Source organism: Pteronotus mesoamericanus, unplaced genomic scaffold (assembly GCF_021234165.1).
Source record: "Pteronotus mesoamericanus isolate MK-2021 breed Mesoamerican mustached bat unplaced genomic scaffold, CSHL_Meso_final scaffold_651, whole genome shotgun sequence".
NCBI lineage: Eukaryota > Metazoa > Chordata > Mammalia > Chiroptera > Mormoopidae > Pteronotus > Pteronotus mesoamericanus.
Window position 1 is genome coordinate 21821016 of NW_026555325.1, and position 12736 is coordinate 21833751.

A 12736-nucleotide genomic window follows, 5' to 3' on the forward strand; every position below is an offset into this window, starting at 1 on the left:
ATATGAGTTTACCTCATACCACAGATGCGGTTTCATCAAAGAAAGTTTTGGCACCTGTGTGCAGTAAGACACACAAGTAAGAAACTTAATATGCATCTTAAGATTGTATTCTGATTTTGCAAATATTCAGTATATGCTATTTAAAGAGAATATTTTATATACCCTATACCTAAATTTTTTCTATGAACTCTGCCTTGTTGAAAGCATATATACCTCATTAACTTACAACAAATTAATTTTCTTCTCATTGAAAGTTTTTCAATGAGAAAGAGACTTTCACATTTCATTAGCATTTTGGTTTTTAATAGCACACGTTCAGCCAAAAGGCATATTTTCTGAGTCTTTTTAAGGCATAATATTTTACTTAACAAATGGCTGAGAGTAAAATACTTAGGTACCAGACTCAATTAGGAACTTTTTTTTTCATTGTTTGACTAAATAGGTCCTTTGAAGTTAATTCTTAAGTTTAAATAGTGAGAATTTGGCTAGGAAAATGGAAAATTATGGAGCTTAAAATGTGCCTATGCTCAATATCAAAATATAATATTTAAACATATACTTTTGTTCAGGAAGATATTTAAATTGTAATAATAACCTAATCAAAGTTTTCTTTATCATTTAAAAACTAGACGGAGAGAGAAACAGAGAGAGAGGATTTGACTTTGGGTGGTGGGCATACAATGCAATACACAGATTGCATATCATAGAAGTGTACAGTTGGAACCTATATGATCTTATTAACCAATGTCATCCCAATAAATCTAATTGAAAAAGAAAAAGAAAAACAAGCTAACATCTAACTTCCATTTATAGGAGTACCTCATTGTGTTGCATTTAACATGTTGCTTGCATTGTTACTAATTGAGGGCAAGACCGTCCATCAGGAGAAACACTGTGACTCATGTTTTGCAATACTTGCTTTATAATGGTGATCTGGAACTGAACCTGCATATCTCCAAGGGATGCCTGTATACAAAGTAGATTTTTTCAAATGTCCTTCCTTCTGATCTAGTGCTATTTTCACTGTAACTTCCTTTACTAGATTGCCTGCTTTATTTATAAGAAAGAAAACCTATGCAAAGCCTCTCTGTAAGGAAAGACATATTTGGATTAAGGTTTTAAAACTTTTAAATTTTCTAAATAAAAAATTGGACTCTTTTTTTGTAAGCTAAGAGAAATTTTATTGATATGTAAGAGTTGCTTTAAAAATACTGGAGAAAATAAAAGGCATCCAAATTGGAAAGGACCAAGTAAAACTGCCATTGTCTGCAGATGACAGGATAGTGTGCACAGAAAACCCTACAGATTCCACTGAAAAACTACTCAAGGTAATAAGTGAATTTCACAAAACAGGGGGATACAAAGTCAATATTCAGAAGTCAAAGGCATTTTTGTACACCAACAACAAAATATCAGAACCAGAAATCAGGAAAAAAATCCCATTTGCTATAGCAACAAGAAAAATAAAGTACCTAGGCATAAACTTAAACAAGAAGGTAAAAGACCTGTACTCAGAAAACTATACAACACTGAAGGAAGAACTTAAGGAATACACAAATAAATGGAAGCATGTACCGTATTCATGGACTGGAAGAATTTACTTCATCAAAATGTCCATACTATCCAAAGCAATTTACAGACTCAACGCAATCCCTATTAAAATACCAATGACATATTTCACAGATATAGAACATTTCAAAAATTTATATGGAAACATAAAGGACCCTGAATAGCTGCAGCAATTTTGAGAAAGAAGAACAAAGTAGGAGAGATCACTATACTTGGCCTCAAACTATATTACAAGGCCACTGTAATCCAAACAGTCTGGTACTGGCATAAGAACAGACACATAGATCAATGGAACAGAATAGAGAGCCCAGAAATAAACCCATGTCTCTATGGTCAATTAATATTTGACAAAGGGGCAGAAGCATCATAAAATGGAGTAAAAATAGACTCTTCAACAAATGGTGTTGAGAGAACTGGACAGCTAGAAGCAAAAAATTAAATTCGACCACCAGCTTACACCATACACAAAAACAAACTCAAGATGGATAAAAGACTTAAATATAAGTCACGACACCATAAAAGTCCTAGAGGAGAACACAGGCAGGAAACTCTCAGATATTCCACACAGCAATATTTTTACTGATATGTCCCCTAGAGCAAGGGACTAAAGGAAAGAATAAACAAATGGGACCTCATCAAAATAAGAAGCTTCTGGATGGCTAAAGAAAACATCAGCAAAATGAAAAGTAGCCAACCATATGGGAAAATATATTTGCCAATGATACCTTGGACAAGGGTTTGATCTCCCAAATATATATAAAGAACTTACACGACTCCACTGCAGGAAGACAGACAATCCAATTAGAAAATGAGCAAAGGACCTGAACAGACACCTCTCCAAGGAGGACATACACAGGGCCCAGAGACATATGAAAGGATGCTCCGCATCACCAGCCATCAGAGAAATGCAAATTAAAACCACAATGAGATACCACTTCACACCAGTCAGAATGGCCATTGTAAAGAAAACAAACAAGTGCTGGCGAGGCTGTGGAGAAAGGGGAATCCTAGCACACTGTTGGTGGGAATGCAGACTGGTGCAGCCTCTGTGGAAAGCAGCTTAGAATTTTCTCAAAAAGCTAAAAATGGAACTGCCTTTTGACCCAGCAATTCCACTGCTGGGATTATACTCTAAGAATCCTGAAACACCAATTCTAAAGAAGCTATGCATCCCAATGTTCATAGTAGCACAATTGACAATAGCAATCTAAGTGCCCATCAATAAATGAGTGGATCAAAAAACTGTGGTACATTCACACAATGGAATACTACGCAGCAGAAAGAAAGAAGGAACTCCTACTCTTTGCGACAGCATGGATGGAACTGGAGAGCATTTTGCTAAGTGAAGTAAGCCAGGGGGTAAAAGGCAAACACCATATGATCTCACCTAAGTGGAACCTAATCAATAAAACAAACAAGCAAGAAAAATATAACCAGCAACACTGAAAGAAAAAACAAACCGACAGTAACCAGAGAAGAGGAGGGGAAAAGAAGGGGAAGGGTTAAGTCAGTCAAGGAACATGTATAAAGGACCCATGAACAAAGCCAAAGTGGGGAAGGATAGAGAGTGGGAGGTGGGGGTGGGTGGGGCAGGGGGAAGTGGTGGCAGGAAAATGGAGACAACTGTATTTGAATAATAAGAAAATAAATTTAAAAAACAAAATAAAAAAATGATCATCTTTATTGAGTAAAAAATTAAAAACATTTGATAAACTTCAATATATGCTCACATTCTCAGAAAATTGGGAATAAAAAGAAGCTCCCCCTGAGCTTATTAAATTCAGGTACAGGATGTGGATATCTACTATCACCAGGCACCAGATCATGCGGTTAAAAAAGAAATAGAGATCAGACATATAAAAATTGGAAAGGTAAAAATCAATTATCATTAAATACAAATAATATTAGTAATACTTCAAAGATCAGCAAACTTTTACATTAAAGGGCTAAATAGTAAATGATCTCTGTTGTACTCTTCCTCCTTTTTCTTAAAAAAATAATTCTTTTAAAATATAATAGACCGTTCTTAGTTCACGGCTATACAAAAACAATACAAGGACACAGTCTGCAGATTTATACTATATTTCAAAAAGAGAGAATTAAATCAAAACATTACAAACTCAAATAGAATTCAATAAATTCCATTTATATACAGGAGTTGGCAAAAGTAGGGTTACAGTTGTTTGTATGGAAAAATCTATAATACAAGAATAAACTGTGTTTCACATACTCACAACTGTAAGTCTACTTTTGTCCATCCCTGAATATGGAAATCAGACAGCATTCACATCTACAAAAATAACAGATTAGAAAATATGAAGAAAAAGACCCTATAAAGAATAGCAACAAGAACAAGAAATAATAAAATTCCTAAGAATAAACTTAAGAAATATGCAGGACCTATCATTTAAATATTTAATGCTACCGGAGGACAAAAAAAAAACTTTCAATACTGCAAAGGCACACCATGTCTTTGATTCTCAGCATCATAAAGTTGTCAAAGATAGTTCATCTGCAATTCTAATGTCATTCCAATAAAAATACCAAGTGGGTATTTTTTGGGAACTAGACTAGCTAGTACTAAATTTCATATGGAAAAATTACCAAGAATAGCTAGGAAAATTTTGGAAAAATTAGAGTGACAAGGAAGATTAAAACTACCATATACAAAAATCTATTCTAAATCCACAAACAATGTGAATAAAAACAAAGATCACTAACACCCAAAACAGATTTCAGAAATCAATTTAAGTCTCTATGAGAATTTTGCATATTCAATAAACGATGCTAGTCCAACTGGCTATCCACCTGAAGAAAAAGCAAAGATGATCCCTGCCTCACGACTGACACTGAAAGAGATTCCAGAGGATGAAAGATGTAAATTAAATTATAAGTCACTAGAAGGAAACAGGGAAAGTATTTGACAACTTCACGTTAGGGAAAATAGAACATAAAATCAAGAAGCATGAAAGAAAAAAGTGATGAGCCCTGGCTGGTGTGGCTCAGTGGACTGGGCATCGTCTTGCAAACTGAAATGTCACCGCTTTGATTCCTGATCGGGCACATGCCTGGGTTGCAGGCCAAGTCCCTGGTTGGGGGCTTGCGAGAGGCAACCAATCAATATTTCTCTCTCTTTCTTTCTCCCTCCCTTCCTCTCTTTCTAAAAATAAATAAATAATTTTTTTTAAAAAAAAGTGATGACTTTTGATCTGTAAAAACTTTTTACAACTCTTTGAAACAAAACCAAAATTTAAAAAAATAATAAAGCAAAAAGATAAACAACAACCTGGGAAAAATATTTGTAACTCATATAATAGGGAAGGGTTATATTCCTTAATATATAAAGAACCAAAAGAAAATATGAGAAAACCCAACAATTTAATGGAAAATTGACAAAAAATAAGAACACACCATTCACAGGAAAAAAGAAATTAGCTCTTGAACATATGAAAAGATGTTCAACCTCACTTATAATAGTAGAAATGTAAATTCAAGCTACAGTAAAATACCATCTTAAAAAAAGATACTGGAGAGATCTGATCATTTATCCTCAGGCACAAACGAGATTCTTTTTCCTTATTTGAGTAAAATATCACAAAGACAAAAGAGTCAACAAGTTATAAGTATTTACTGATATTAACAACACCAACTAAAGAATAACACATTAAAATTACTTATATTGTCTTTAAGAAAATATAGTAGTTTCCACAAATTCCTATAATAATTCCTTTTAAAGGATATATCAATCTGTTTCATGGAATTAACACATGGTTAATACCTATTTTAAGAGAAGTTGAACTAAACTAAAAAGACATAGATTAGACTTATACTGAGAAATATACTCTAAAGGTAGGCTAAAGATGTGGGTTACATTTATTTTAGAATCTATCCTGGAATTCTCTGCCTGGTTTAAGAACCTTTTCAGGCCTCGATGGTTTAGAGGGCTCAAGACAAGTTTGCCCTTAGTTTTACCCTAATATTAACACAGTAATAATAGTATTTTTATTGAAAATCACTTTATTTTATTTCAGATAATTTGGAATCAACAAGAAAACCTAAATCTCCCTACCTTTACATAACTTATCAAATATTCATTAAGTATATACAAGATTTGGAGGAGGTGCCACAGAAGTACAAGAAATGGTTCTTGTCTGTTACAAGATGGTCTCAGAATGATGAAGTTAAAAGAATAAATCATTGCCCTGACCAGTGTGGCTCGGTTGGGTGTCATCCTGCAAGGCAAAAGGTCGCAGATTCAGTTCCCAGTCAACACACACGCCCCAGTTGCGGGTTTGGTTGGGGCACACCAGAGAGGCAACTGATCTGTGTTTCTCTCTCATATTAATGTTTCTCTCCCTCTTTCTCTCCCTCCCTTCCTCTCTCTCTATAAATAAATAAAATCTCTTAAAAATAATAAATTATCATAATTAAACTAGGTAGGTAGTTTCATACAAGAATGGGTCCATGAAAAGGACATCTATTGATTTACTACATGATGTTAAAATGTTAAGGAACAAAAAATCTCAGCCACTAATAGAAATCTTATTCATCATTCTACATTTCAGGGCCTATTATGCAATACAATCTGTCCTCATGGAGCTTTCTGTCTAGGAAAAACACCATTCAACATAATCTATATAAATAAACACATAATTAAAAGTAACCATACTTCTCTAAGTTTGAGAAGAGAAAAATAAAATATGCAAATACAAGGTTATTGAAATGCTTTAGACTGAGTCCAGGAGGTAAGAGCAGGGGGGAGGCCCATTTACACTGACTTTTTTTCCAACTGAAATCAAAAGTTGATTAAGACTGAACCTGGTGAAGGGTCCATGCGTGACACCCTTGGAAAAATCTTAGAAACATTCAAGGAAGGGAAGAAGGCCAGTGTGGCAAGAGGCCAAGTATGATCTGAGATGAGGCAGGGAAACAGAACACGCAAGGTACATAGAGGGTTTACGTCCTGGATCCGGGATGTCACCTTGCGTTAGCGTTATTTTGGCATGCCGCGGTGGGTCTGACACAGGAGAGGGCCGCAGCCATCCTGCCACTGTCTGGACCCAAGCTGTCCAATAAGGGAGCGACTGGCCCCAGTTGGCCACAGAATACTAGAAATGTGGCCAGTCAAAATTGGGATGTGACATAATATACATACCAGATTTCAAAGACCTAGTACCAAAAAATGCACGTACACTAAAGAACCTGATTTTCACACATAGTATTTCTTTATAATTTCAATGATTAGAAAACATAAAGGAGAAGGATGATCCTTAAAAGGAGTAAATTAACAGGACTCCTTGTTTGGCGAAATGAAAGTGAATAAAAGAACCAAAGGTCATATACAAATTACAAGCAGGATTCACTAATGCTTAGAAGAATAAAGTAACTAACCAGAAACTGGCTGTGAACTAAAATCGCAGCAGGTAATTCCAAGATCATGTGCTTTTTCACTATGTAGACACTTCATTTTATCATCCCACGCTGTCAAATCTCCACATGAGGAACCAGTGACAAAGAGGTTCCCGTTGGGAGAAAATGCACAGGCCACCAAGGAGCCATCCTTTACACTGCCACATCTGGAATAAAAGCACAAAGAGGAGGTTTTCATTTCAGAGCATCTTTTACTTTATAGTACCATTTCTAACAGCAGTTTGATGAATGGCTCTCACAGAACTAGAAAGAAAGGGCTAAAGATGTCTATAGAAATAAAATATCATTTTAAGCTATAAACTAAAACCTGTTTCCTAAAATTAAGAGGATTTACACATTATCTAAACTAACATGTTCAAGCCTAAACTACAGGGATCCAAACCAAAGTTCACATATCTTCATATTATCTTCCCACATAGCAAGTCAGTATGAACACATTAAATTTTCTAAAACTTAACAAAAGCAATGAAAATCAACAATATCAACTGTAGTCATCTATTTTAATAAAAAGATAAAACAATTTTTATTGGATAACATGTTATTAGGGTCAAAGCTACTTTCAACTTCTGTTTTAAAATCACCGAGAAGCAACAGTAAGGCTTCTCACCTCATCTTCAAATGCAAATGCTTTAGGAAAACAAGATGCTGTGAACAAGTTAAAATTATCTTGGGGAGATAAAGAAGCACTGTGCTACTGTGCTAATGATATCATTTTCTCAATTAGGGAAAATAAATGAGTAAAAAGTCTAACGATTAGTGCAGAGTCCCATCCAGTGCTTGAATCTATTGCAGTGTGTCCTTTTACATCATTAATCACATACTGTATTGTGTTGGCCTAAAAGACCACATGGTTTTTTCCGTAAATGAAAAGACACACTGTTCATTTTCACCAATAACTTTATTGATTTGGATATTTTGAGAACGTGGGCTATCTCCCACATGGTTTAATGTTGATTGTTCTCAAGTAATGTCTCGATTTGATCACTATCAACTTCAGCTGGTCTACCTGACTGCAACTGAAATGCAAAAGAAGATATGTGCAGTGGATGGAGAAGGGGCTGTGACTGATCAAACGTGTCAAAAGTGGTTTGCAAAGTTTCGTGCCGGAGATTTCTCGCTGGACGATGCTCCATGGTTGGAGAGACCAGCTGAAGCTGATAGCGATCAAACTGAGACACTGAGAGTAATCGACGTTATACCACATGGGAGACAGTTGACATACTCAGAATATCCAAATCAATAAAGTTATTGGTGAAAATGAAAAATGGCTTTTATTTTATGGAAAAAACTAAAGGGACTTTTTGGCCAACCCAATAATAAAGCATAATATGCCAAATATGTTGCATATTTTCTTCACTATTAAAATGGCTATACAAAAACTCAACGATTTTGATGTTTTTAAAAAATGCGCACTGATATAACAGCTGTCACAATACAATCTAACACAATTGTTTCGAATGAAGTTAAAGACAACTAAGTACTACTAGAGCCATCTTACAGAAAACAAACAAAATGAACTTTTTGGCCAACCCAGTATATCAGGGAACTAATCCTTTAAATGCAGAATTCATCACCTGATAAGTGAAAAAAATTTCTTAGCTGGCAGCTGTATTTCATTCATAGAATATAACTTAAAGATATTTCATTCTGTGCTTTCTCTTTAAACAGTTTACTGACATGACTTGAAACACATCACCTTCTTCAACCCAAAGACCTAAACCTAAACGAGCAACAAAGAGCTGTTTACCAGCTGGCATTTGTGCTCTGAATGATGTTGTGGGGTAGGGAGAGGGGAAAGTGCATGAGGCATTTTAATTGTTAGCATTTAAATGTTTATGGTTTTTAATGTACTGAATGTCACTGAACTGTACACTTAAAAGTGGTAAATTTTGTTATAAACATTTCACCACAGTATAAAAACATAAAAATACATAGTTTTAATGTTAAGTTTTAACAAAGAATTACTCATGTAAATTAATTGATGTATTTTATCCAAAAGGAGTTCTTCAGGTGTTGGTTATGTTTTGTTTTTTGAGAAATGAAAATACAGTACCACTCTAATCTCAAGGTTCTTCCTTCTGGGCTTGGTCGTTCACCCAGCAAGAATCCTCACTGGGAAATAGTTGTGTCTTTATTATCGAGAACACTTGAGCCGATGAACTACAAAAATAAAACCTAAAATTACTAATCTTATTCAAAGGACTGTTTTCTTTGCTTAACTCTCACTGTAAAAACACAGAAAAGTCTAACAAGAATAACCTTTATTTTACAAAAGAAAGGTTGAAAATTCAAAATTCTCAGAGTCAAGCCAATGTGCTCTAAGAATCACACTAAACATCTGCTCTTATAACCTTCAGAAGACAGGTCATAATATTCTTCCTTGTGACGTCTGAAAAGTATCTGATTCTTAATCAAAATATTCTTTCTATTTTGGGGGGTGGGGAAGGTAGGCCTGTTAAAAGGACTGAAAACAGAAAGGGTTTACATAGTCATACCTGTGTAACTTGTATGACTGTGCATTCCACAGAACAACAGTTCCATCAGCTGCCCCTGATATCAAGTAAGTGGAGTCAGGGGAAAACCGGCAAACCCTCACAGGGCTCCGATGAGGCTGTTCCATCACTGCCAAAGTCTGTCCGTTTTGAGTATTCCATAGGACAGTGGTACCATCTGTTGAACATGAAGCCAAAATATGTCCTGAAGGGGAGAAAGAGCAGCAGTGAACAGCATAGGTGTGAAACTTCAAAGGCGAGTGTGGCAATTCAGTAAAGTCACTTAGGGAGTACAGGCGAATTGTTTTGTCCAAGGAGCAAGTAGCCAAAAGGGAAGAAGAGAAGGCACAGCCGTTGACATCATCGTTATGATCTGCTAATGTGCGAATCAGTTTCACCATGTTCTTCACTTGAAGTAAAATCTCCTGCAATTTTTAAACAGATAAAGGTTACTTCATCCTGGAAAGCAAATAAATGCAACACAAATCCATATATAGACGAGAGCCAGAATCAATTTAAGAATTTTTTTTAATGAAAGCTCTTACATTCATATTTTTAAAGGACAGCCTATTATTCCAGAGCTAAGGGTAATGTGGAGAGGAAAAAATACACATTTAGAAGAGCATAACCTCTGACGATCACAGTGGCACTGCCATGCCAGTGAAGACCCATTACTCCTGAAAGAGAACCCTGTCAACTTCTAACACTGACATCTAAAACCTCAGGTATGCATTTCACCTTTGAAGACCTGTCCTTAACTCATTACGTCACCTCACTGCCCCACTCCAGGTTAGCTCATCTCAAGCTCAAAAAGATTTTCGCTATTTTAACAAACTGTCTCAGCCGCTCCTTCCACAGGATGGAACGAAGGCAACTGCTCTGGCTTTAAGATGCAGAACTGTAAACTAACAAAAGGGTTCACTCCACATTTAAATGGCAGTGTGTAAACTATGATGTCATGGTTTATCATCTTGTGTAATTCAGAATAAAATGATATAAAAGATTAGAGGTGAAGAACCAAATTAATAAATCCAGGAAACCAAGGGAAGGAAGTTGACAAATTCATAATAAAACCCAAACCCCTCACCAGGGCATACAAAACTGTTATGAACAGGTGCTTGCCTGCCATATTCCCTCTTCCTCACTTCTTTCCAGCCTCCCTGGTCAAAAAGACTCCGAGAGTCTTTGATCTTCATCAGGCAGTGTTCTCAGGCTGAAATTCTCTTCCCTTGTCTTTTGGAATCCCATTTCTCATTTAAATCTCAATTTCAGTGTCCCTTTTCAGAGAGGGTTTCCCAATCTAAAGCAGCCACTCTCTAGCCTGGCACATCAGTCCCCCGTGTACCAATGACCACCGTCTTGTACCACATTCATCTGATATGCACATTATACATGGGATTATTATACCTATTATTACACCCATGGTATGTAATCATTATACCCATGTATAATGTGCATCCTTACTTTTCCCTCAGAAATTTGGACAAAAAGTATGCATTACACATGGCATAATACAGATACTTATCATTTGTTTCTCCCCATTAGAATGTAAGCGCTAAAGGAGTAGAGATTTTACCCATCTGGCTCCTTGCTGTATCCATAGCATGTAAAACAGCATCAGGCACATTTTGTGCTCAAATAAATATTTGTTGAAAATTTACTCTTTCCAAATCCAAGTGAGTCCTAGCCTTGAAATATTACGTGAACATTATGTGCATTATTTCTCATAATGCAAAATGAGAAAATTTTAAATAAAGCTACCAATACTAAAAAAAGAAGTGACAGTGGAAAAATGGTATAGAGTAAAGTAGTTAATAATCAGCCCTGAAGGGACAGGTATAACCCTGGGTTGTAAAATACATAATTTCTTGTCCTAATCTTATTTACATAAATCTCTACAAAAAAAATGGAGCATGCCTTTTCCCATTTTCATCTTACCCCAAAAGTTCGGCCTCTTTTCAAACATAAACTCCAATAAAGCTTAACACACACACACACACCCCCACCCCCCCACCCCCAATTTATAAAATCCTGGTAGATTATCGCCTGTATTAGGGCAATGAAAACAAGCAAGATTAAGATCAGGTGGTACTTTCTGGCAAACTCCCAAATCCCAACTATGCAAGCACACATACATAATTGTCCAAACAAACTTTGGCTTCCACACCCTTGTGGCACTCAGCTCCCTTTGAAGTTCGAGGCCACACAGTGGAAGCACAGAGACCTAATTAGCCTAATAGTTTATTTTGGAAAACACTCTGAAGACTCGGGGTCTGGGTGTCCACTAAGGTCTCAGCTGTCACGCCAGAAGCTCAATTCCCGGGAAAACCGAGTCAACTCTCCGGTGTCAACACACGAATCCCCATCTAATCCAAAGCAAACGCGAAAAGTGCCAAGAAACCCCCCAAATATAGCTCAGGACTCACTCCTCCCGCACGCAGGGACTAAGCTTTCGCCCAACTTCTGACAGACAGCCAGGCCTCGGCGGACTGAGCGACCCAGGCGGGAGGGCAGCCTTAGTGCCCGGCGCTCACGCTGCGGCCGGCGGAGAGCGGGGCCTTTCCGGGCGCCGGGACCGGCCCTCGCGCGGGGCCCAGCTGGGGCTCCCACGCAACGCCGGTAGGCCCCGCGAGGCTCCCGGGCCGAGGCCGCACAGCGGTGTCTCCCTCCCGCCAAGGTCCGGCCCCGTTCTGCCGCGCGCTTAAATCCAGACACCGAGAACCGTAGGGTTCTGACACCCCAAGCGTGGAGATTCTGCAACTTGACCCCACTAGCGACCCCCCGCCTGCCGCTGCAGCTGTTTAACGGGCTCAGGGGCACAGCCTCTTTCACCTGGAGACCAACGCCGTGAGGGATCCGCCCTCAGGTGCTGCTCTTAGAAGAGCCAGCCAGGAGACCCGCAGGTGACCTGAAGGTGTGGCAGGCCCAGGTGTGGCGGGCGGGGCTGGCGCCCGCGCAAACCTAAAGCGAGGAACAAACCCCGCCCCCGGGGCCGACCGCGTCTTAGCGCGTGCGTGCTCTTCCTTTCTCGAAAGGGGAGGTCTCTAAACTCCGGCTCTAGGAATCGAGAGTCCAGACTGGGGAAGAATCTTTTAGTTGCCTTTTTTTTTTTCTTTTTTTTTTTTTGCAGTTGAGGAAGCTGAGGTCCCGAGGTCTAGCGAGTGCCTGAAATACGATTTTAGAGACACTATTAAATATCCGGTTAGCTCCGACGGGTGTGGCTCGGTGGAGCGCCCTTTGCCCTG

At 37.8% G+C, this 12736-nt stretch overlaps 1 protein-coding gene across 1 annotated transcript in view; it reads right to left on the reverse strand.

Annotated features, from left to right (window-relative positions):
• Positions 1 to 12463, reverse strand: part of WDSUB1 (WD repeat, sterile alpha motif and U-box domain containing 1) — a 68490-nt gene extending 56027 nt beyond the window's left edge. Inside the window, exons 1-3 of the mRNA XM_054562427.1 lie at positions 12324 to 12463; positions 9495 to 9916; positions 6961 to 7145 (exon numbers count right to left, since the gene is read on the reverse strand). Of these exons, the coding sequence (XP_054418402.1) occupies positions 6961 to 7145; positions 9495 to 9892 (583 nt within the window). The 5' untranslated portion in view covers positions 9893 to 9916; positions 12324 to 12463. The remainder of the gene's footprint in view (positions 1 to 6960; positions 7146 to 9494; positions 9917 to 12323) is intronic.
• Between the last annotated feature and the right edge of the window lie 273 nt (positions 12464 to 12736).